At 57.5% G+C, this 21,028-nt stretch overlaps 8 protein-coding genes across 8 annotated transcripts; 1 reads left to right on the top strand and 7 right to left on the bottom strand.

Moving 5' to 3' along the window:
• Positions 1-195: 195 nt before the first annotated feature.
• On the bottom strand, positions 196-1,195 carry TRAVEDRAFT_112551 (Pkinase-domain-containing protein; the record flags this gene model as incomplete). Its single annotated transcript, XM_008036055.1, has 2 exons — positions 196-381; positions 437-1,195. 2 exons carry the CDS (start codon positions 1,193-1,195, stop codon positions 196-198), a joined length of 945 nt encoding a protein of 314 aa, XP_008034246.1.
• A 353-nt stretch (positions 1,196-1,548) lies between these two features.
• Positions 1,549-3,611, bottom strand: TRAVEDRAFT_62650 (rhamnogalacturonan-hydrolase; the record flags this gene model as incomplete). Its single annotated transcript, XM_008035950.1, has 11 exons — positions 1,549-1,773; positions 1,833-2,137; positions 2,207-2,399; positions 2,455-2,530; positions 2,585-2,615; positions 2,674-2,774; positions 2,835-2,900; positions 2,948-3,012; positions 3,067-3,262; positions 3,321-3,366; positions 3,429-3,611. 11 exons carry the CDS (start codon positions 3,609-3,611, stop codon positions 1,710-1,712), a joined length of 1,326 nt encoding a protein of 441 aa, XP_008034141.1. The 3' UTR covers positions 1,549-1,709.
• A 1,822-nt stretch (positions 3,612-5,433) lies between these two features.
• TRAVEDRAFT_141321 (rhamnogalacturonase-like protein) lies at positions 5,434-7,560 on the bottom strand. Its single transcript, XM_008036053.1, has 12 exons — positions 7,355-7,560; positions 7,240-7,285; positions 7,098-7,181; positions 6,928-7,039; positions 6,808-6,872; positions 6,693-6,758; positions 6,532-6,632; positions 6,447-6,477; positions 6,318-6,393; positions 6,074-6,266; positions 5,713-6,014; positions 5,434-5,640 (listed from the first exon to the last, which is right to left on the bottom strand). The coding sequence occupies exons 1-12, from the start codon at positions 7,535-7,537 to the stop codon at positions 5,577-5,579; spliced, it is 1,323 nt and encodes a 440-aa protein (XP_008034244.1). The 5' UTR covers positions 7,538-7,560; the 3' UTR covers positions 5,434-5,576.
• A 1,003-nt stretch (positions 7,561-8,563) lies between these two features.
• Positions 8,564-10,464, bottom strand: TRAVEDRAFT_69055 (acid protease). The gene is made up of 4 exons (XM_008036052.1): positions 9,964-10,464; positions 9,392-9,902; positions 8,933-9,339; positions 8,564-8,877 (listed from the first exon to the last, which is right to left on the bottom strand). The coding sequence occupies exons 1-4, from the start codon at positions 10,131-10,133 to the stop codon at positions 8,706-8,708; spliced, it is 1,260 nt and encodes a 419-aa protein (XP_008034243.1). The 5' UTR covers positions 10,134-10,464; the 3' UTR covers positions 8,564-8,705.
• A 4,564-nt stretch (positions 10,465-15,028) lies between these two features.
• Positions 15,029-16,349, bottom strand: TRAVEDRAFT_112721 (uncharacterized protein; the record flags this gene model as incomplete). Its single annotated transcript, XM_008036051.1, has 6 exons — positions 15,029-15,156; positions 15,211-15,578; positions 15,613-15,703; positions 15,762-15,987; positions 16,054-16,156; positions 16,222-16,349. 6 exons carry the CDS (start codon positions 16,347-16,349, stop codon positions 15,029-15,031), a joined length of 1,044 nt encoding a protein of 347 aa, XP_008034242.1.
• Positions 16,350-17,083: 734 nt separating this feature from the next.
• TRAVEDRAFT_113665 (uncharacterized protein) lies at positions 17,084-18,274 on the bottom strand (the record flags this gene model as incomplete). Its single annotated transcript, XM_008036049.1, has 3 exons — positions 17,084-17,219; positions 17,285-17,981; positions 18,031-18,274. The coding sequence occupies 3 exons, from the start codon at positions 18,272-18,274 to the stop codon at positions 17,084-17,086; spliced, it is 1,077 nt and encodes a 358-aa protein (XP_008034240.1).
• A 410-nt stretch (positions 18,275-18,684) lies between these two features.
• TRAVEDRAFT_17364 (uncharacterized protein) lies at positions 18,685-19,192 on the bottom strand (the record flags this gene model as incomplete). The annotated part of the gene is made up of 2 exons (XM_008035266.1): positions 18,685-18,763; positions 18,822-19,192. The coding sequence occupies 2 exons, from the start codon at positions 19,190-19,192 to the stop codon at positions 18,685-18,687; spliced, it is 450 nt and encodes a 149-aa protein (XP_008033457.1).
• A 471-nt stretch (positions 19,193-19,663) lies between these two features.
• On the top strand, positions 19,664-20,985 carry TRAVEDRAFT_69052 (transcription factor IIA alpha/beta subunit). The gene is made up of 5 exons (XM_008036048.1): positions 19,664-19,728; positions 19,793-19,894; positions 19,952-20,599; positions 20,656-20,747; positions 20,800-20,985. Exons 1-5 carry the CDS (start codon positions 19,711-19,713, stop codon positions 20,813-20,815), a joined length of 876 nt encoding a protein of 291 aa, XP_008034239.1. The 5' UTR covers positions 19,664-19,710; the 3' UTR covers positions 20,816-20,985.
• Positions 20,986-21,028: the final 43 nt, after the last annotated feature.

Below are 21,028 nucleotides of genomic sequence, written 5' to 3'. Positions count from 1 at the left end.
GTGGACTGTGCACCAGCCGCCTCATCTTCCAGCAGCGTGAGTAACGCGCTCTCGGGCTCAAAATTATCCATGCTTGAAGTCGACCGCCCCCTGACAGTGTCGAACTCCCAGGGATTTTCATCCTCCTCGAGATCTGAGCCGTCTCGGTTTCTGATGGGTATAAGTGCCCGTCTTATGAGGAATATATCGGCGGTTCTATACGCACCCTCGATCGCGCTCTTCCTCCTCCTCCCACGGAAGAGGTGCTGCTACGCTGGCTCTTGACCCACCGCCCTTGATCCAAGCATCATAGCGAAGTATGAGGTCTTTCAGCATGGTGACGGGCGTCTTCCTGACCGTCTGTATCCACTTTGTCTTGCCCAGCTCTTCCGCGGACAGACGCTATAGGGTGCAGCGCGTAAACATTGGTAACTAAGACTGCAGACGAGCAACGTACGTCACTCGCAGACTCTCTCAGACATGCAGCCACAAAATCCCGTAAGTCTTTGCTTCCTTCCCCCTCGTTGAGGCGTGGCGGCTTCATGCGCGGGATAAGCTGAATGAGCTTGTGCTGATCCACTATATGCGAGTTGGGCGCGCTGCCTTTGATCATCTCGTAAATCATGATACCCAGGCTCCAGATGTCGGCCTTGGTATCGTACGCCGATGCATGCGCCACCTCCGGAGCCATCCAGTGTGGTGTACCGACCAGTGTATTGCGTTTGCTCGAGGCGGTTACCAGCAGCGCAGAGACACCAAAGTCGCAGATCATTACCTTGCCCGCGGAGGTTATGAGGATGTTCGCCGCCTTGAGGTCGCGGTGGATGATGGACGACTTGTGGAGGTAGCTGAGGCCAATCAAGACCTCGCGTGTGATGACCGAGACGTACTTCTCCTCGACCACGCCGTCCTTGCAAGCCTTCATGAGCGTGCGCACGCTGCCGCCCTGGGCGAACTCCATGACGATCCACACCCGCGGGCCGTCCATGTGGCATCCGAAATACTTCGTGACGTTCGGGGCGTCCCTGAGCTGCGTGAGGAGCGCAACCTCGCGCTGGATGTCGCCCACATCGTCGTCCTCGGTGTCGAGGTTAATGATCTTGAGTGCGACAACTTCTCCCGTGCGGAGGTCCCGCCCCTTGTGCACGGAGCCATAGGCGCCTTTTCCTACAGTTTCAAGACGCTGATAGAGCTGATGTACAGAGACTGGGGCCATTGCAGCAAGATGGTGACAAGAGTCGAAGAACTATACAAGAACCGCTGAAGGGCGTGATCGAGGTGCTTAGAACCAGCTCAGACAGAATCATGGGGGCCAGTGTGTGAATGAGGCAGGCGTCAAGTACACGTGCGGGACTCAGCAGGTGGGAGGAGAAGACATATGTCGAAGAGAAGGCCCAAGCTCGCTGTGGGAGACGACGACGAAGACACACAACTTCGGTTAACTCGGCGTCCTTGCGTCTGATATTATGTGCGTCTACCGGTCCGCGTTTCCCGGTCTCCTAACATTTATCAAGTTTTCAGAACGGAAAGTCGTGCTAGTACTCCAACTGCATGTCACTTAGGTTGTTCGTTGTCGTAGACAACATGATTAGATTAGAATAGAGTATGCGCCGCGTGTATGCAACAAAGGGTATATACTAATGAGTGTTGAGTTCAAATGATCGGCAATAATGAGATGCATGCCCGCAAGCGCCATAACTCCATCCTTCCAGAGACCATATCTCGAGTCTTTACAAGTTCTTAGCCAGCGGGCTAATCTGCGGCAGGCCAGGGTAGTACGCCGTCGGGATAACGCTGCAAGTCCGCCGTTAGCCTTTAAATCCTCAGCCGCAGTATTCCATAGCACAACTCACGGAGTGGGGATAGCCGCGTTCGTCGCGAAACCTGACTTGAGGTCGCCCGGCATCACCGTGGGCGCAACGTACCCGCTTGGCTTCGAGATCGACTGCGTCACCTTCGCGTACGCGGTGTGCGTCGAGCCGCTCTTGATGCAGGCAAGCCCGGAGCCGTACGCGCTCTCGCACTTCACGACCGCCTTGTCCGTCTTCGACCACAAATTCATGTTCTTCAATGTAATGCCCGTGCAGGGCGCTCCGTCGGCGCAAATGAGCTGAGCAGGGGCGCGTGCAACGCCGTCGTTCACATAGCCGATCCAGTTCTGCGCGTTTCAAAATGGATAGGAAGGTAGTGAGTTTCGGGCATCGAGAGGATAGCGCGAGTGTCGCACCGAGAAGGTAATGTCCGACAGCGCCACGCCAGCACCGGTTCCAGGCGTCTGCGAAGACCAGTACTGGTCGATGTTGAGGCCATACGCAGTGCCGTGAGCCATGAAGGTGTCGAGTGTCACGTCCCTGACATAGCCGGAACCCTTGTTGCTCTTGATCATGAACACCTGGTTTCCGCCATTCGTGTATACGTTCCTGAAGGACGCTGATTAGCTTCGATAATCGTGCTCTAGGTATACGCTGCGCTGACTTGTATTGGACTTTCTCGATGGCGGTACCGTCAGACAAGCTACCGATGGCACTGCCGCCGGACTGGTTGCACCAGACTGAGACCCCGATTAGTCTATGACCAACTTGTTAAAATCGAAGCGAAGACTCACTGCGCTCAACGAGGATGTTCGAAGCGGGCGACTATTGGGCCCACTATCAGCCGACGTACTCGCGCTACTAATTGACTAGATGAACTTACCTTGACGGTGACGCACTCGTCGCGGTTGGTCACCTCGACATCATGAATCCAGTGGTTGGTACCCCAAACATCGACACCATCGGAGCCACCGATATCGGCGCCTGCAGTGGCCGGATGTCAGCAGCTTCCTTCGCCAGTATCACGACGAAGGGATTACATACCGCGAATAGCCATGTTGTAGACCTCTCCGTTGGAGCCCGCCTCAACGACCAAGTGGAACTCCGGAGCTGTGAGAGGTTAGACAACTTCCGGCGGTATGAAAAGCTACTCTTACAGTCAACGAGAATGAGGTCGTGCACGGAGAAGTTCGTGGACTTGACCATGCGGATGAGACGAGGCCTGCAACCGCGTTAACAAACCTGCCGCCGCCAAATATTGTTGTGGACTTCTTACCCGGCGTTACGGCACTGGTAGCCAGCTCCCTGGATTCCACCTGCGCTGTTCGCGGAGTAGAACTCGAAGTCGTTCGCGCCCTGGATGGCAATCATGTTACCACCCGTAGTTGCCGTGCGAGTGATGAGGCCGTCAAGGCGGAAGGCCCACTTGGAGCCGTTCTTGAGGGTGACCCAGGTCTTCATGGCATAGTTTCCTATCATCCGCCAAACGTCAGCACTATTCGCCGATCAAACCAGAGCATGAATACATACCAGCAGGGACATAAAGCGTAGACCCAGAGTTTTTCGTGACACATTCCTAGACATCCGCCGGAAGCGTGAGCGCGAGCACGCATTCGCCTGGTGAACCAGCACACGCACATCGAACGCCTTCTGAATCGCGGGCCCGATGTCTGTGGAGCCGACCTTGCCTCCGTAGTCGAGCACGCTGCACGTCTTCACCTGCTTCGCGGAGAGCGCGCTCGTCGGGCCAACGTGCCCCGAGAGCTGCGCAGAGGCCGCGGAGATGAGGAGAAGGGACGCAAGGAGGGACTTGATGCTCATGATGAGGTCGGGTAAGGGAAGGTCAGAGGTCGAAACGGCGGCCTCTGCTCGTTCAATGCACCCGCGCTGCCTTTATACGACCCCGCGCGCGCGCGTGCGCATACCGACCCGGGTGGCGGAACCCACGACCCTGGCGCGGCGCTGGGCTTCTGAGGCGTGCCGCCGCTGCCGCGCGATGCGGGTGGGCAGTATCGTTGTGTAGTTACCGAGACAACTCCGTCACGGATGAGCATGTGGAGGCTCGGAGTGCGGGAAGCCAGTCGAGGCGCCAACAGAGGACAGCGGTCACCGAACCAATGGCCCGGGGTACCCGCAGTAGACAAAGCCGCGGGTGATCTTTTAGCCCGGGAGGCCGACAGGCGGAGCGTTCAGTTGCATGACGATCTTCGTGGCTGGCGAGGCCGGCGGTACTAAGCCGGAGCGGTTTGTTGCCAGGCACCGAAATCACTTTGCCGGGGTGTTGGTGGTACATACATGTGTTCGCTCAGAAGCCTGTGAAGAGTGTAATCAGGTTTCGGACCGGTATAATCAGTGCTACGTGCTTGAACACTGCTACGTACTTAGCTGAAGTACAGGTTCTCCCCGTTCAGACTTACGCTCTCCGGCACAACAAGCCAAGGCGAAGACACTTACGACAATTGAACGAGGGGAGGCCACGGGAGCCACCGGCCGTTCTCAACCCATAAATTGTCTTGGCAGTAGGAAGAGAACCTAGTGTTGCACACGGTCAGCTCCTAGTGAACAGATGCTGGTTATGCTAGACCGGAGCGGGCACATCAGGCGGCCGCCCTCACAAGACATAGTATATGGAAGAGCGTCGAGCATGTGGTGGCCTGCTCGGTCTTGGGTCGGAGGCTCGGACGTACTTTGAGCTCCAGTACAACGCCAATCAGAACTTCTTCGAGCAGAGAAAGTCGGGATGTGAGTAGTCGCTGATGCTCGTCCCGGGCGTGGAAAGCCCGGCGGGCCGCGCACATCCGCCAACGCCATGACATCGAAAATGAGTCTCTGATGGAGTCTAGCTTGATGCAGGCCTGCTAGCAATGACCGCACAACAGCGCACAACGTGGTTAGCTGCCTCTTCTACCGGGTGCGTGCGACGCCGCTGCAGGATACTTACATAGTGGGGGTATGAGAGCAAGAGGCATCCGTCACGCAAGGCGCTGCTTCTAGCGAAATATTGGTCAGTGCGCTGGGCATTGACGCTGCAGTAGTTGTGTTGAAAATACTCGCACAAAGCGGCAAGCCTAGGCTCGTAAACCAGCCTCACGTTCGGAGGCGGAAGACAATCGTTCCTCCCGAAGGGAGGCTGGAACCTCTTGTGAGGGGGGGTGGTGGTGACCCCCGTGGGAACGACGCGCCAAAAAGTGTCTCGAGGCCTCTCCTCGCCTCTCCTCGCACGCCGATCTACCCAGCGAATATTCTTGAAAATAAAGGGGCGGACTCACAGCACCGACTGTTCGTGATAGAATATTTTTTGTCATGACATGCTGCACATAGACCGCCATGCAACTTTCGACGACGCAGGGCTTCAGCCACCCGTTCAATGTCCGCTGACATCTCTCGCCCAGGAATTGCAACTCAGCCGTTCCCACGGGGGTCACCACCACCCCCCTCACAAGAGGTTCTAGCCTAGGCAAGCCCGCGAAGGTTATTTGAGTTTGTCGCGGCGCCCTGCGCAGATCTGAGATCTGCGATATGCGCTTTCAGCGCTATGTCGCTCGGTACCGAGCTTTCTGCGTGCGCATACCACAAGAAGTTTACCATCCGGGCCCGCCTCCAGCAGGGCGCCATAACCACGCAAGTCTACATTCCAAGTCATGCATTGGTGGCCTTGCATCATGATGACAGACGCTGTGAGTCGCATTCCTACGATCTGTCTGGAGCCCTGGAATCCGTGGATGTTGACCGTGGTCCTCAACATACACCATGACACCATCCTCCCAAAAGTCGTGTTACGAGTCTTTACTTGTTCTTGGCGAGCGGGCTGATCTGCGGCATCCCAGGGAAGAACGAAGTCGGGATGGTCCTGTGCATCCACCGTCAGCCCTCGCGCTTGCCCACATCCATTCGCAGCGGCGGCAGCAGCAACAACACTCACGGGGTGGGGATGGGTGCGTTCGTCGCAAAGCCCTGCGCGAGGTCGCCGGCCATCGTCGTCGGCGTGGAGTATCCGCCCGGCTTCGAGATCGACTGCGTCACCTTCGCGTACGCGGCGCCGCTCCCGCTCTTGATGCACGACACCCCAGAGCCGTACGCGCTCTCGCACTTCACGACCGCCTTGTCCGTCTTCGACCACATGTTCACGTTGTTCAGCGTGATGCCCGTGCAGGGCGCGCCGTCCGCGCAGATGAGCTGGATAGGGGGGCGTGCGACGCCGTCGCTGACGTTTCCGTCCCAGTTCTATATGTCCGGAGTGAGATGAGATTCGGATATCGAGAAGGAATTTGGGAGGGACGCACCGAGAAGGTGATGTCCGACAGGGCCACGCCAGCACCTGAGCCTGGCGATTGCGAGGACCAGTACTGGTCGATGTTGAGGCCGTACGCGGTGTCGTGGGAGATGAAGCTATCGAATGTCACCTGGCGCACGTATCCGGAGCCCTTGTTGCTCTTGATCATGAACGCCTGGTTGCCGCCGTTCGTGTACACGTTCCTGAAGGACGCTGATCAGCTGCGAGGATCGTTTTGGGTCAGCTTCGCTCACCTATACTCGACGTTCTGAATCGCAGTGCCGTCGGACAAGCTGCCAATGGCGCTGCCGCCTGACTGGTTGCACCAAACTGGTCACAGTCAGCTCACGTCTAACTTTCTATAGCCTTCGGAGAAGACTCACTGCGCTCGACGAGAATGTTTGAAGCAGGCGACTGATGGTCCATTAGCGGACATGCCGGAGAGACTGTTTTACATGATGAACGCACCTTGACAGTCACGCACTCATCCCGGTTGGTAACCTCGACGTCATGGACCCAGTGATTGGTGCCCCATACATCAACACCATCGGAACCGCCGATGTTAGCGCCTGTAGTCGCGGGAAGTTAACAGCGTGGTTCGCCGGTATGATGAAGAGGATGCAACATACCGCGAATGGCCATGTTGTAGACCTCTCCGCCGGAGCCCGCCTCGAGGACCAAGTGGAACTCCGGAGCTGTAAGACGTCAGGGTTTGTCAGGCGGTACAGTGAGCGGTCTTCTTACAGTCGACGAGGATAAGGTCGTGCACGGAGAAGTTCGTGGACTTGATAATGCGGATGAGACGCGGGCTGCAGCTGTGTGTCAGTGCAAAAGTTGCAGACAGGTCATCGGCCATCCTCTTACCCGGCGTTGCGGCACTGGTATCCAGCACCCTGGATGCCACCCGCGCTGTTTGCGGAGTAGAACTCAAAATCGTTCGCGTTCTGGATAGCGATCATGTTACCGCCAGAGGTCGCTGTACGCGTATCCTATGTAAGTCCACGAACGGTCGGTAGAGCGTCCGGTCCACTGACATGTACGGGTGATCAAGCCGTCAAGGCGGAAGGCCCATCCGCGGCCGTCCTTGAGCGTGACCCAGGTTTGCATGTTGTAGTTTCCTATCAGCCACCTAACGTGAGTGCCCGGCCACAATCCAGTCCGCGGAAGAAGACAGACCAGCAGGAACATACAACGTTGCCCCGGCCTTTGTCGTCACACATTGCTGCAAGTGCCAGAAGCGTTAGCCCACTCGCGAACCCGGCGCGCCAAAAGCGATGAGCGTAGTACGCACGTCGAAAGCCTTCTGGATCGCGGGCCCGATGTCGCTCGAGCCGACCTGGCCACCGTAGTTGAGCACATTGCAGATCAACGACTGCTTCGAGGACAGCGGGGTCGTCGGGCCGACAGACCCCGAGAGCTGCGCAGATGCCGCAGAGATGAGGAGGAGGGACGCGAGAAGTGACTTGATGCTCATGGCGAAGGAAGCTCAAAGGTAAACACGGCGGCCTGTGCTCGTTCCCGGTCAAGCGCACCCGCCTTTATACTTGGCAGCATCCACGGCCTGGTGCTACGCGGGGATTCTTGGGGAGTGCCGCAGCCGCCGCGCGATGCGGGTAGGCAGTATCGTCGGAAGGTCACCGAGACAACTCCGCCACGGATCCGGAGGAGCGTATAGTGGGGATTTCGGCGTCGAGGTGCCAAGGCCTGTGCCCACCCAGAGGCGCGGGTAAACCTCTGGTCGGTGGGACCTCAAGATGACGTTCGGGGCGTCGAAAGTTGGGTTGCATGACCATCCCCAGTGATCTTCGAGGCCGGCGGTACGAGTCTGGATGGGTAGTTGCTAGGCACCAAAGGCAGTTTACCGGAGCAGTGGTACATTCGCTCGGAGGTTTGCGACGAAGAGTGTGACCGGCCTTAGGGGTTGCCCTCCTCATGGTCCTGCGGTGCTTCTCATGGGAGAGACGCGGCCGTGCTAACGACAATTGGACGAGTAAACGCCCCGAGTTGTTCCACATCCTCGGATCGTATTGAACGATGCACACCGCGGGCCACATGAAAGGTGATGCTGCATCGGCACCACAAAGCTTGAACGTACACGAATATTGAGCATGTGGTAGCGAGTCGGACCTACCTGCGGTGAAATTTAGGTCGATCAGAACTTCCACGTCGCACGAGCAGCAGCAACTCCGCTGTGGAGAGCTAGCGGGCCGTACATACCCGTCAATGAGATGTTGATGCAAGACGAAAGCTGTTTGACGAAGACGCTGGAGACTCATGGGAGGAGGATCCACGGCCATTACTACAAGACGGTGTTGCTCCGTTTCATGCTCGGTGCCGCCGGTAGGGTAACGTGGCTCAAAGGCAAGAGGCGCCGGCTCGGTACCGAGCACCACTGTGGCGCCGATCCCATATCTCAGATTTGCACAACCGCCACGACATACTAAAATAAGCATTTCGACTTGGCATGCTCAATTGCATCTTGGCTCACATTGCAGTGCGGGGAAGTGATCGCACAACGGATGTATATTCAAAACAGAGCAAAGGATAGTGATGCATTTAGAACTACACAACAAATTGCGGTCTACTGCAGGGGCTTGGGGTATCGTCCAGTCCGGGACATAACATACAGATGCAGCAGCCAATCAAGCAAGGGTGGCGAAGCCGACGGAGTTGGTGCCGAAGTTGAACGCGGTGTAGACGTTCTTCATGAAGCTGTCGCCGAGCAGCCACACGTTGCTGCCGAGACCGATGTCCTGGCCTGCAAGCGCGCCGACGCACTTGCCGGAGCCCGTGCTGGTCTCACCGAGCGAGAAGCTGAAGCAAATTAGATCAGCGTGGGCTCTGCCGTTGCAGAGATGAGGACACTCACTTGTCGGCCGAGATGGTCCAGGACTTGCCGCCCCAGGAGAAGGACACAGAGGGGGGCGAAGAGCACGGGAAGGAGTAGTAGCCCTCCGACGAGTCGTACACGGCCGAGCCGCTGACCTTGCTGTAGAAGGTCTTGACGGCGGAGGGGGGACCGTACATGATCGTGGTGCCGCTGTCGATGATGGTCTCGAAGCCAGAGTTGGCCGTCGTAGAGCCGACGAGCGCCTTCGCGCCCGTCAGCTGCCAGAAGCCGGTCGAGGTGTCGATGGAGTGGTACTCGATCGCGCCCGTGTACAGCTTGCTGTCAGTGCCGCCGAGGTACAGCTCAGAGCCAGAGGAGGCGAGCTTGAACCCGAAGACGTTCGACGTCACAGCGCCTTGCGAGAACGCGGTGTTGAAGAAGGGGGACTGGAGGAGATGTGAGACGGGGCCAGGGTGATATCTGGGAACAGCTGCTTACCTCGTTCAGGTTCGAGATGGCGGGGTAAGCAAGGCCCAGGATACCATCGATCGGGTCGTCCGCGAACGAGCTCGAAAGGGTGGTCACAGGCGAGAAGTACTGCGTCTTCGCGGTGATACCGGCGACCGCAACGGTGTCGGTGTAGATGGGGCCAGAGACGGTAGAGCCATCACCGTACTCGATGGAGAAAGAGCCGCTCTTCTTGACGCTGGTCGACGAAGAGGCCGCGGTGTACTTGCTCTTGCTCTTGCAGGTCGAGCTCGTGCAAGCGGACGACGGGAGCCAGAGGTCGGAGGAGCCGGTGTCGAAGTCGATCAGGAACTTCTGGGCGGGGGTGCCGACGGAGATCGTGCCGGCCCACTCCAGGTCGTCCTCCTCGTCGGTGAGGGCCTCGCTCTGGCGCTTGGCGAGGCTCTCGGGGACGACAGCGAGGGGCTTGATCTCAGCGCCCTCCTTGAAGACATGGCTTCCGACGTTCTTCTCCAAGTTGATCAGGTTCGCCCGGTGCTTGCTGTAGAGGGCGCAGTAGGTGAGCATGTGTACAGATTGCACCGGACATGAATGGCACTCACTTCTTGGTCTGGATGGTCGACAGGATGGCCTTCTCGTGGTTGAACGTGCCGTCGGGGTTCGTGAGGGACGAACGCTTGGCGAGGGGGATGGAGATGCCGGCGTCCTTGAGGGGACTCGCGGCAGCGATGAGCGCGAGAGCGACTGTAACGAGGGAGGCTTTGCAGAACATGGCGAACGGGTAAGGAGAGCGACGAAAGGCCAGTGAAGGGCTTCGAGGAGTTCAGGAGGGGGAGACCTGATGAGGATGAGGGCACGGAAGAGCAGACTTTATAGTGTTGGCGTCGCTGCCCGGCAGAAAGGCGGACGGCTGGAGAAGGCGTATTAGCAGCCATGTGGCGTTTGTAGGGAGTTCATTCGACCGAACTTCTTCTCCACGATGGAGCTCGAGGTTAGATCGCTGATGGCGGTAAGTGGCGGTCGCAACGAGTATGGCCAGGCAGCGCCCGATCGTCCACCGGGCACGACAACCATGTGGTCAGATAACTGCTGCGACACAACGCTGCAGTCGTGCTGTCCTCGCCATATGCACGCGCGCCATTCCGAGCAGCAGCTGATTTGGATAGCGTTCGGTTCTGTCGGTTGGGTGTCCTGGTTGAGGCGGCGGAGCTGGAGCCGGCGGCTCAAAGTGATCGACCGCGACGCGTGGGCGTTCCCCCGCAGATCAACTCCGTCCGATTGCCGGCGTCCGTCCATTTCCGCCGACCTCACCACAACGGACCCGTTTTGGCCTCTCTTCTCTTCCCATAACACAAACATCTTGCAGCCTTCTGAAAACTAGCGGATGCACTCCTTGTTTTCCGCCGCTTTCCGCCCGGGGATTCTGGCGCTGGCCGACGCGCGCTTTGTAGCGCATACTCGACTCGGACCTGCGGAGTAGCTCAACAAACCATGGCCACATGCCAGCCAGACATGCATGCCTGAGCGATATCGGACATCGTACTCGCCGTCCACTCAATGAACGCACCACATGGTGAACACGATAAACCGGCGGTTGTCGCGCTAGAGTTGCGTAGCGAGCTGTCGCCCGACGGCGCAATCAACGTCCGCGATGCATGTGAGCAGCGCGCTCCCGGTAAGTTCGCCATCATCGTAACGCACGGCGACGACAGCTCAACGTACGCCCTCCGTTCTAATAATAGCTCGCCCCTGCTGCGTGCCCCTGCGTGCATTGCGGAGGAACGTCCTAGCCGGGGTACCCCATGCGTGTGCAGCGCGAACCTTGTGCTTCCCGCAACAGCCACCAGCGCTTCGCAAAGGCACACCCCTCTCGCGCAATTGAGCGGACGGGGCCCACCGCCGCTATCTCAAGTTTTGCGGCTCCGAGTCGCGCGAAGATCGGCGTTCGTGCGTCACCTGTAGATGTCTAAAGCGTGCTCTAACCACCGATGCGGTCCTCAGTAGCCTCTCCGCCATACACAACGCGTGGAAACGCTGGACCTGTGACCGCAGTCGTTACGGGACCACACCGTTCACCGGTCCCGCCCTGGCGTTCGGGGTCGAGGCTCACGTCGACCTACCACCTATGGAAAGCACCCGACATCCCCTTCTACAATCCGACCTCCCCGCGCCCGCGCCCATGCGTTTCTAGCAATCGGCCAGGTTCAAGATACGACCGTAGTTCGAGCTTCAAATCCACGGCATTGATAGCCGTCAACGATATGCAACCATGCATGACGCTAATAACGCTGTTTGTTGCCAGGAAATACCTGTAACATACCCCGTGGCTGATAACTTGCGCGTACGCACCACGCCCGGTTCACAGTCTTGGGTGCACCATACATAGAAAGCTATCAACAACAACACGACAGTAACGCGTCCGCGTGTCTAGGATATTCGATCATCCTACCCACGATGCCCCCGTGTGCACTGCGGCTTTGCTGCGGCTATCTCGTTGGCGCCATCGTGCGCGCCAGCCACGTCCATGCAACTGCGCATGGTAGCGATTTCGTCGTCGTGCATCATCGAGCGCAGCAGTTCGCCGATAATACTCTAACGATTCCTTGCAATACGGGCGTGGCAGCGCACGCCTTTAGTCAATCATGTCAGAATCCTCAGTATGTGGCACCACTCCAAACTACCGACCCGTAGATCGTGATACTGAATCCATGCCCAACGTTTATGGGCGTAATAAGACCAACGCTCGGAAGCGCGGTCGTCCTCGGGGCGGCGCTGGCTATTCAGAACTTGATCGCATTAGTACTTTTCGTTTGGTTTCGTTGGCTGCTTGTGCTCATAACTTGGCTCACATTTCGTTATTAATAGGTTAGTAACGCCCTGACACATGTCTCAGTCTGAGCGTCGCCCGCGGCAATATTCTTCGCATCCTCAATTAAAGGCGAGGTCAGGAGTGGACCGATCTGCAAATATTCTTGACGTCCCGGGCCAGTGACGGCACTCTACGCATCCCGAGGTAACAGTGCAGCAGGAAGGCATCCGCTTACGTCTCCAAGGACGCGAGGTATCCGGACCGCAAGTTCTGGTCCCGGAGAAGTGTGCCATGTGTCTGAGAGCAGGGTTCGACCTGTCATCGCGACTGGTACGTCCGTTCCTATATAGGTCCACAGAGATGCCCTTTGCCTTCATACATGGACCATCAATCCATGCATTATGTTATTTAAGCTTCAGACACCCTAACCTTAATAGAGCAGACGAACGCTGCGAATCTGCGCCGGAAGCCTCCCTTAAGTGGTTGGGTTGGACACACATGATCCGAGGCAGACAGCTCGTCGGGGTCGTCGCTGCGGTTTACACACCCCGATTGCACACTTGACGTTGGCATCACCCGTTCAAATTGCCAAATACGGTCGCAGAAGATCAAAAGATCGAGTCGCTGCGCCTCAGTGTGGTTTGATACGTACAGTGACATATCCATCTACACTCTCCTTGTCATGCGACAGCCATATTACGTCGTGGCTTAGCCGTGGCGAAAAGCTTGCACTAGCCTGCGGAGCGAGCGCGGACTCCCTACAACCCAGCTGGTCGACCTCAAGAACCTATCTCGGGTGCACGCTGATTGGCCTCATACATTACTTGACGAGCCATATCCGCCACGACCCTGTACGTTCTCACCATCTGTCCCATCTTGTGAATATTAATACAACTTCCCGCTCGCCCCTAAACTCCATACCCCCATCCCCAGCTTGTACCACTCGTCGCATCTCTCATGTCCGCCAGAAACGACGGCGACTTTCTGTTTCTCGACGCGTCGACCGATTTCGATAATACCAGAACATGCAATGGCAGAAACCCTGATATACTGCCAGTGCCTGGCCTGAGCTTCTCATCCGAGGTATGCTAGTAAACCTTTGCGTAGCTGATGGCCGCTCATACTTTGCTTCTATCAGTATGATGCAGCGCAGCGGCATCCGGGTTCAATTTTACCAAATTTCGCCAACCTTTCGTACACCCACAATTCTAGCGCATATGTCGCAACAATTCTTCCGGGGCCAGACTCGGATCACGTACACGCTACGCGATACTACGATAATATGACACCGCCAGTGGTTAGTAACTGCTCGATTAGTCAAAACCTACACGAATTAACGATGCAGTGACCGCCCTTGCTTGAACCCATTCTCAACTATAGTACGACACTACTCCATGCTACGAGCCGTGTCACTATACCAGTGGACCGCGTGCAACCCCGATGCTTCAACCCGACCTGCCACAGCAATACGGTCCGTGGGCATATTCCTTTGCTCAACCGGCGATCAGTTCGCGGCCGCTCGAATACGACCCATTTGAAGGCCAACGGCGGCCTGACCAGCGCGATTGTTGGAATCGAGCTCCACAATACTATCAGCCAGCTGCAGATCATATAGCGGACCTTCCCTTCCCCCTTCCCGAGCCAATTCGCCCGGTCCCTCAGTCCAACTTCGCTGATCAACACGTCTCGTTCACGGCGGTTTCAGGTCCCAGGGAGACATATGCAGTACGAGAGGCAATTTTTGGCTCCGTCGCTAGTCCTCGACTAATCTTTATTGGCGTGCGGCGTGTCCCATAGATACTGCAACAAAAGCTTTACCGAACGGGTATTCCAACAACAAATTCACACCCTCCTATACAATTCCACGGCTTCAGTCTATTAAAGGCATACAACCGGGAGACACAAGACCTGGTAGATTCTAAACAACCGGCGCTGGAGAGAGATTTTGAACTGGCGCAGAAGATGGTCATCGTCTTCCTGGTATGTCCTTCGCAACAACGCCTCGTTTCCGTGGAGCTCATAGATCATGCGGCGCGTAGTTTGCAGGTTGCCCCAAATATTCTCGTCAGGTCCACGTCTTCCGAAGCGGCACGCACCCGGGGCCTCGCACTCGCGCCCAGCTCGCGACCGTCATCGCCAAGGAGATGTATCGGTTCATGGTGAGCTCAGACATGCTTGTTCTCCGGGTTCCTTCCAAGGCACTTACGCCCAAACCCTCTCCACTACAGAACATAGCCTTGAAGGCGGGCCGGCCGCTACAATCCCAGGAAGGAGAAATGTTAGCACTGGGAGACCTCGTTGTGGTGGACGTTCGCCACGTCTCCCAGGGGAGCCTTCAGCCCACGATTGGTCTCATTCAACGACCCGCAAAGTCAGCTCCTGAATGAACAGCGGCCCAGAAAAACAGGCGCCACCCGAGTTGCCTACTCCTTATGCTACTACCGTGGGCCCGCCGGAAGGGCGACCTGTCGATATGTCAGCTTCACCGTGACCATGCCTCCTAGTGGCGAACTCGCCAACCTCTTCGATTCTGTGTCCTTTGTAATTTTAATCGTGATATCAACCCGCCACTGGCTTATGTACACTGTGCGCTCGACATTTCCCGCATGCTTGATCCTAAAAGACAACAAAATAGCCAATTATTCCAGTAGGACCTGTTGCTGCAAGGTCGGCACACATCGGTGTCAGCAGTCAGCAGTCGCATAATATCGCATAGGAATACACTGATGAAATCGCCTGTACACCCTTCCCAATCCCAGTCCGTCTCTACGTCGCGCACACATACACGGAGCAAGCACACATGGTGCATGGTATATTCCTGCTCTTCACCTTCCAACTTGTCGTCACCGCTCATACACCTACTTCCTTTCCTCGAATGGGTTCTCGACATACTCTAGCTCGTCATCCTCGTCGCTCGGCCGCGTCGGCGGCGGCGAGTTCGCGTTCAAAAGCGACACTGGGCGTTTCGGCAACAACCCGATCTTAGCTGTGGTGCGGACTTGAGCACGTACTCCACATTTTTAGCACAGAATGGACCCACCAGCATTTACAGGGCTGCCACTAGCAGTTGTCGGCGGCCTCGGTACGTCTCCGGAGGGCCGCGGCGACGCTGCGGGCGACAGCGACGCCCCCGATGTAGGGCCCGTGGGTAGGCCAGGAATGGGCGCAGCCACGGGCGGGGCGCTACGCTGTGCAGGGGGCGCATCGAGGTCGTACCCCTGGACCGGCTCGCGCGTGGTGGTAGAGGGGCCATTCAGGGAGATAGGCTGGTCTGCTGCGGGGCTGGGCTCGCCCGCGTAGTATTGCTGCTGGTACGCCGCCTGCGATGCGGAGTGTCGATCGAGCTGGCCGGAGGGGGCGGCGCCCCATTGTGGTTGGGTGGATGTGGTGGCGGCCTGACCTGGGTTCCTGCGCGAGATGGTTCGTATCAAGGAGCGGAGACGGAGATAGATGGGAGACGAACCTCGTTGCCTCGTACTCATTAATCTTCGCCTTCACTTTCGATACGATAGAGCTGAACGTACGCTTTCCGCCTAGAAGGTGCAGTCAGCTTGTGATTCCCGGTAATGATTGTGCAGGTGGGAAACTCACTTTCCGCGATCTGCCCCATCGTGCGTTGCAGCTCCTGCAAGTCGTTCCGTCCCTCAGCCGGCGGCACTCCAGCCCGGCCTCCCGATGTCTGCCGCGCCTGGTAGGGCACTTCGGCCTGGTCGCGTCGGGGCCAGGAGTTACCGGAAGCACGCTGCTGCTCGCGCTGGTCCTCGAGCATCAGCTGCCGGGCGAGCTGCTCGTCCAGGTCCACGGAAGGCTGTTCGGGCTGATCCAATACGTCGCGACACGTTAGATGCCTGCTGTGCAATCACGATATGCAATGGGGGCATACCTGAGGTGCGGGCTGCGTCGAGACGTAGTCCGGGTCGCTCATGCCGAGCAGGAGGTCGATCGCGCGCTCCTGGTCGCCATTGACCGAATCCAATACTGATTGACTGCACGAACATCCCGCGCTATGTCAGGGAGGCGTTCGCAAGCGTGATAAGAAAGGTAGACGTACAGGACAGCAACATCGAAATCGGGAAACATCGCGCGCAGCGCCGCAGCCTGCGGGCTGACCTGTTCCTCTTGCGCGTGCGCGTCCGCACCTGCATGCGCCGGCACCTCCGCTGCAGGCGTAGTCGTCATCGTATAGTCCGCGGGGGCAGGAGCAGCTTCTTCAGGTCGCGGGGGCAGCACGGGCGTCGGCTCGGAGCCGTCGGTGTCCAGGAAGGGGTTCGTGCTCGCGCCCGCAGCAGCAGCTTCGTCAGGAACTCGCGCACTCGCAGGGCTCGTGCCCGCCGGCAGATTATCATTAGGCTGTGGTCCGGAATCTGTTGCGCTCGTAGTGCCTGCACCGGGCGAGGGTGCGTCCAATGGCGCGGCGCCGGCACCCGGGTGATCTGCGGCACTCGCTGCAGCCGGAGTGGAGGTCGCGGGATGGGCGCTGTCCGCTGCTGGTTCTTCGGAGATTATAGACATGGTTCACAGTGAAGAGGCTGGTCGTCGAAGTCGTGGTGCGAAGCAGGTAAGAGGAGAGGGTGGGATGGAGACCGTTGCGCAGTCAGCGGTATGTAAAGACCCCATCTCAGCGGTGGCGGTCCGTTGGAGCGCAGCGTCGGCGTTCCCCGCTGTCCTCCAAAGGGCAAGCTGTGCGCGTATGCGCTGCCGTAAACGCATGCCGCAGCGGTCTCGGTACTGCGCCCCCCTCTAACAAAAAAATAGCGCTGCAGCACTTGCTGAAGATTTGCTAGGTATGACTTGGTCGCGCAGCATACACGCAGTCGGCTTAGCAGAAAGCCCAGGTATTAATCGCGAGTGTCTTTCTTGAAAAGCGTCCAGGAACGGTGACATTAGGCACGACTACGGTATGTACAGTCCGCTCAGTGAGAGTTGCTCGCCACGCCACCAGTCAGCGTACTCGGCAACTTCTGGTCACCGACCGCGGTAAGGAGAGCAATAGAACCACCAACAAGGAGCAAGAGGGTGATAGTGGTTCCGGCAAGGAGAACGAACGGCCTGCGAAGACATGTCAGTCGGTCCGAGCTGTGTCGGTGTATGTGCTAAGTGTAAATGGGACTCACCCGCTGACATCCTTGCGTTCACAAGCGCTCCCGGCCCAGTTCTCCTTCCGCCCCTTCGTATCCGTCGTGGCGCCGCACGCACACACGAAGCACGTCTTGCCGGCCTTGGTCGCCTGCACGCACTCGCCGTGTCCGCTGCACGAGCTAGTCACATTTGAGCACAGCTCCGCACTGTTGTGGCACGTAGAGATAGAGTCGATGGGCTCGGCGGGGCGCGGCAGGGGAGGCGGGAAGGGGGATTGTGGTGGCTGCCGCTTTTCGTGCGCGGTGGCCTTTGTCGGTACGGTGACGAGCGCGAGGTGGATGTCTGGCCTCTCAAGGATGTGCGCCAGGATTGTGGAGACACTCTGGATGGCGGTGCGGTATTGGTCGCTGTCCTTCCCGAAGGTTTCCCGGAGGTCCTCAAGACGGGAGAGGTCAAACGCGCCAAAACGGTCTGCAGGGAGCTCCTTGTTGTCCAAGAAGTCCATGAACGCTTCGAGCTCTCCGACTGCGTTCATGGCGCCTGAGGCGGGGACGGAGAACGCATCGAGCATCCGCTTGGGCTTGTCGAACGCGTGCTCTTGTGCCTCGTAGACATACGAGTAAACGTGATGTGCGCGGTCAATGTATGTTGGGATGAGGGAAGAGACGGACTCCGGCGAAGGATGAGAGTTGAGGTGGAAAGTAGGCTTCAGAGACGCGGGAATCACATCTGCTCCTGGGTCAGTACACAAGAGAGCGCAGGTATTGCAATGACAGCGCACCTTTTGCGTGTTCCTTGCTCACGGTTAGGAGAAGACCTGTGGTAGATCCCCCTCCAACCAGCAACTCCTGTTCTCCGGGGTATGCGGTCGCGTCCTCAAAGCGTTCGAGGTTCAAGTGTGTAGAGAGAACAACGCCAGCTTGCTTCAACGAGAGATGGGAGTGAACATTCGGTTCAGGATGGAGGTAGACATTGACGGCCTGGCAGAGGCCGGTGAGCAACAGAGAGACGAGGAGTCCCTTCATGATGTGAGGTTGCTGGGCGTTGCACATCGTAGACGCTCGTATACAGCACGTCGTAATAGTTTGTCTTTGTTTGCCTCTGTGGCATATCCCGCCATGGCATGAGCGCGGGCTTCCCAGAACCACACTTCATACTCGGAGCTCTTTGGAAACGCTACGACTGGATTCATGTAAGATCGTACGGTTTGAATTAAGTGACGATGATATCAGAGCGATTAATTTGCGCTCAGCAGACTGGTACGATAGAGCCAAAAGCAAGTATGGACTGAAGAGGTCCGACGATGATAGAATACAGGGTATATTACACTAGAGGCATGGTACAAGCAGCAATACGAGCGATAACGAGTACAATGACGTCCATACGGTATACAGCGGATTCGGAGGCGATTAAGCCTCCGACCGCGAGGGAGTGTTCAGTCGTGGCGGCCTAGGCGACCGGTGCTCTTCTTAATAGTCTTGGCTTCAGCCTGCTTAGCTTTAGCACGGCGAGCTCTGGAGAATGAGTTAGATTAGAAGGAGGAGTTGAGAAGAATATGCGAGGAATACGTACTCTTGGAGAGCGTCCTGCTCGAGCTGCTTGACTTCCTCCCTGGCACTGCGCACAGCAGCTCTGGCATGGCTGAGGGCCTTGTCGGCAGCGGACTCAGCAGCTTCAGCCTCTGTCACTTTGCGACGGGCGGACTTGATGCTGGGATCCTTGCTCAGATCTACGGAACGGTCCGAGTCGGACGACGAGGAGCGGCGACGACCGAAAAGGCCGCCCGAACGAGTCGACGACCTGGTCGGAGCATTGCCGTTTCCGTTGGTGTGTCCATTGCTGTAGCCGTCAGGCGAGTCTGAATGGCGTCCGAAGAAACCGCGGCTGCGGCTAGGAGACTCCGGCGGCGGAGGGGGTGGCGAAGACGACCCGAAGAGAGGCATGGCTGAGGAGTGTTTCAGCATAGATACACAGGGCTGAACACGGTCACGCTTGACTTACCTGATGGTAGGTATAAGGTAGGGAGGAGGGGTTGGTATAGTTCGTTGACGAGGTTGGTGGGGATCCAGTATGCCAACGGGCAGCGTATATAAGGCTTTCAGAGAGCTAACCTACGTCAGTGGGGCACGATATCAGAGGCTTGCGACTTCTAGTCAGGGTGTCCACATAACGCCTCCGTCCTGGCTGGCCAGGCTATCATGATAGCATTTGGTGGAGTCCTGCAACTGCGACACGGTAACGCGACAGCTGAAGGTAGCTAAGGCACCCTAAGCGCCCTGACGTCATAGGAGTGGGTGGTCCGTGCGCGGGAAAGGGATCGAACAGCGGAGTTTCAAACGGAGTGCCAACTCTTCCTTCAATCGCAACCTTCTATAAATGCTTCCTCCTTGCTTCCCCCACTCACCCCCCGTGGCCCCGCATCGAGCTCGTTGTTGACGACGGTCCCGAGCGCGCCGTAGCGATGTCCAATAAGATTGTGGTGAGCTGCTCACCCAAGACATGTCCCTCATAGCTCCGTTAATGACGGTGGATTCCTCGATGAGCCCTCTATATATCGCGCCGTCATCGACGACGTGATCTCGAACATAAAGTCGGAATTCGACGAATACGGTGTCTCGGAGGACGTGTTGGCCGAGTTGCAGAGCGTATGTATGCCACTCGCATGTTTATCGCACTCATTCACCAGGACCTTTGTGGCTTAGAAATGGGAGGCCAAAGTCATCGCCTCTCACGTCGCAGACTTCGAGCCCGCGCCGGCACCGCAGCCGCCAGCACCTCCTGCCCACTCCGCATACCCGCCCCATCCTATACACATGCAACATGGGCACTACCCCCCGCACACGGCGTATGCCCAACCTCACCACACGCATGTGAAGACGGAACCAGTCGATACTCGTTACATGTTGAGTAACCCGGTGCAGTACGGGCTGCCTCCTCTCGCTGGGCCGCAAATCCCCACCAGACCACCCTTGCCGGGGGGTCAGCCTATGTCGTACACGCACATGAATGGTCGGCCGCCGAGTGCAGCGGGACAGGCTCCTCCCCCACCTACCGCCCGCTACGCTCCGCCCGCCAATCCTGCACAGCCCGCTCCTGCAGCCAGGATACCGCAGGTGGACGGCCCATCATCATCGGAATCCGAGTCCCCGTCTCCTCCTCCCAGTCAGAGCTACGCACCTCGAACGTCGCATCCATCGCTGCCGCAGCCATCGCAAACTTCCGCCGCAGAGAAGGCGGAGGATTCTGAGGCTATCAATAGCGACCTGGATGACTCCGACTCGGACGTCGAGCAAGACGGCATTGAGGGAGGATCAGCGGACCAGGACATAGTGTTCTGTACGTACGACAAGGTCAGTTGCTGTTGCCTCGGACCTCGACCTTGCGCTGATGGCTTTAACGCATCCAGGTTGCTCGTGTAAAGAACAAGTGGAAGTGTGTCCTCAAGGACGGCATGATCCACATCAACGGCAAAGACTACCTCTTTGCCAAGTGCAGTGGGTGCGTGTGCATCGTCGTCGTCGCGCTTTCTTCTTGCTGACCTTTTGTGCAGTGAGTTCGAGTGGTAAACGTCCTTGTCGTCGTCGTGTGTCTGTCTCCGGATTTACTGTATCTTTGTCCAATGTCGTTTGGGTCTGCACATATCACTATATCGCATCGAGCACGCATATTGTTAGAATCATCGCATGTAATATATCTACTATCGGACACCAAGAGTACTTGCAATTGGACTTGATGTTCATGCATCTTGCTGAGGGCGAGCCGTATGCTTCAGGATGCCT

This window comes from Trametes versicolor, assembly GCF_000271585.1.
Source record: "Trametes versicolor FP-101664 SS1 unplaced genomic scaffold TRAVEscaffold_2, whole genome shotgun sequence".
In the NCBI taxonomy this organism is placed as follows: domain Eukaryota; kingdom Fungi; phylum Basidiomycota; class Agaricomycetes; order Polyporales; family Polyporaceae; genus Trametes; species Trametes versicolor.
The sequence above is the reverse complement of the archived record's forward strand: the minus strand, read 5'-3'. Positions and strand labels throughout refer to the sequence as shown.

Coding starts and splice junctions, on each gene's coding strand:
- TRAVEDRAFT_141321 (XM_008036053.1), bottom strand. CDS start 7,537: ATGAGCATCAAGTCACTTCTCGCGTCCCTCCTCCTCATCTCTGCGGCA. Junction 7,286..7,354: donor CGATCCAGAAGGCTTTCGAC/GTGCGTACTACG, acceptor TGGCACTTGCAG/CAATGTGTGACGACAAAGGC. Junction 7,040..7,097: donor CGGCTTGATCACCCGTACAT/GTCAGTGGACCG, acceptor ATACGCGTACAG/CGACCTCTGGCGGTAACATG.
- TRAVEDRAFT_69052 (XM_008036048.1), top strand. Junction 19,895..19,951: donor TGTTGGCCGAGTTGCAGAGC/GTATGTATGCCA, acceptor TTTGTGGCTTAG/AAATGGGAGGCCAAAGTCAT. Junction 20,600..20,655: donor TGTTCTGTACGTACGACAAG/GTCAGTTGCTGT, acceptor TAACGCATCCAG/GTTGCTCGTGTAAAGAACAA.
- TRAVEDRAFT_69055 (XM_008036052.1), bottom strand. CDS start 10,133: ATGTTCTGCAAAGCCTCCCTCGTTACAGTCGCTCTCGCGCTCATCGCT. Junction 9,903..9,963: donor TCGACCATCCAGACCAAGAA/GTGAGTGCCATT, acceptor CGCCCTCTACAG/CAAGCACCGGGCGAACCTGA. Junction 8,878..8,932: donor TGGACCATCTCGGCCGACAA/GTGAGTGTCCTC, acceptor AATTTGCTTCAG/CTTCTCGCTCGGTGAGACCA.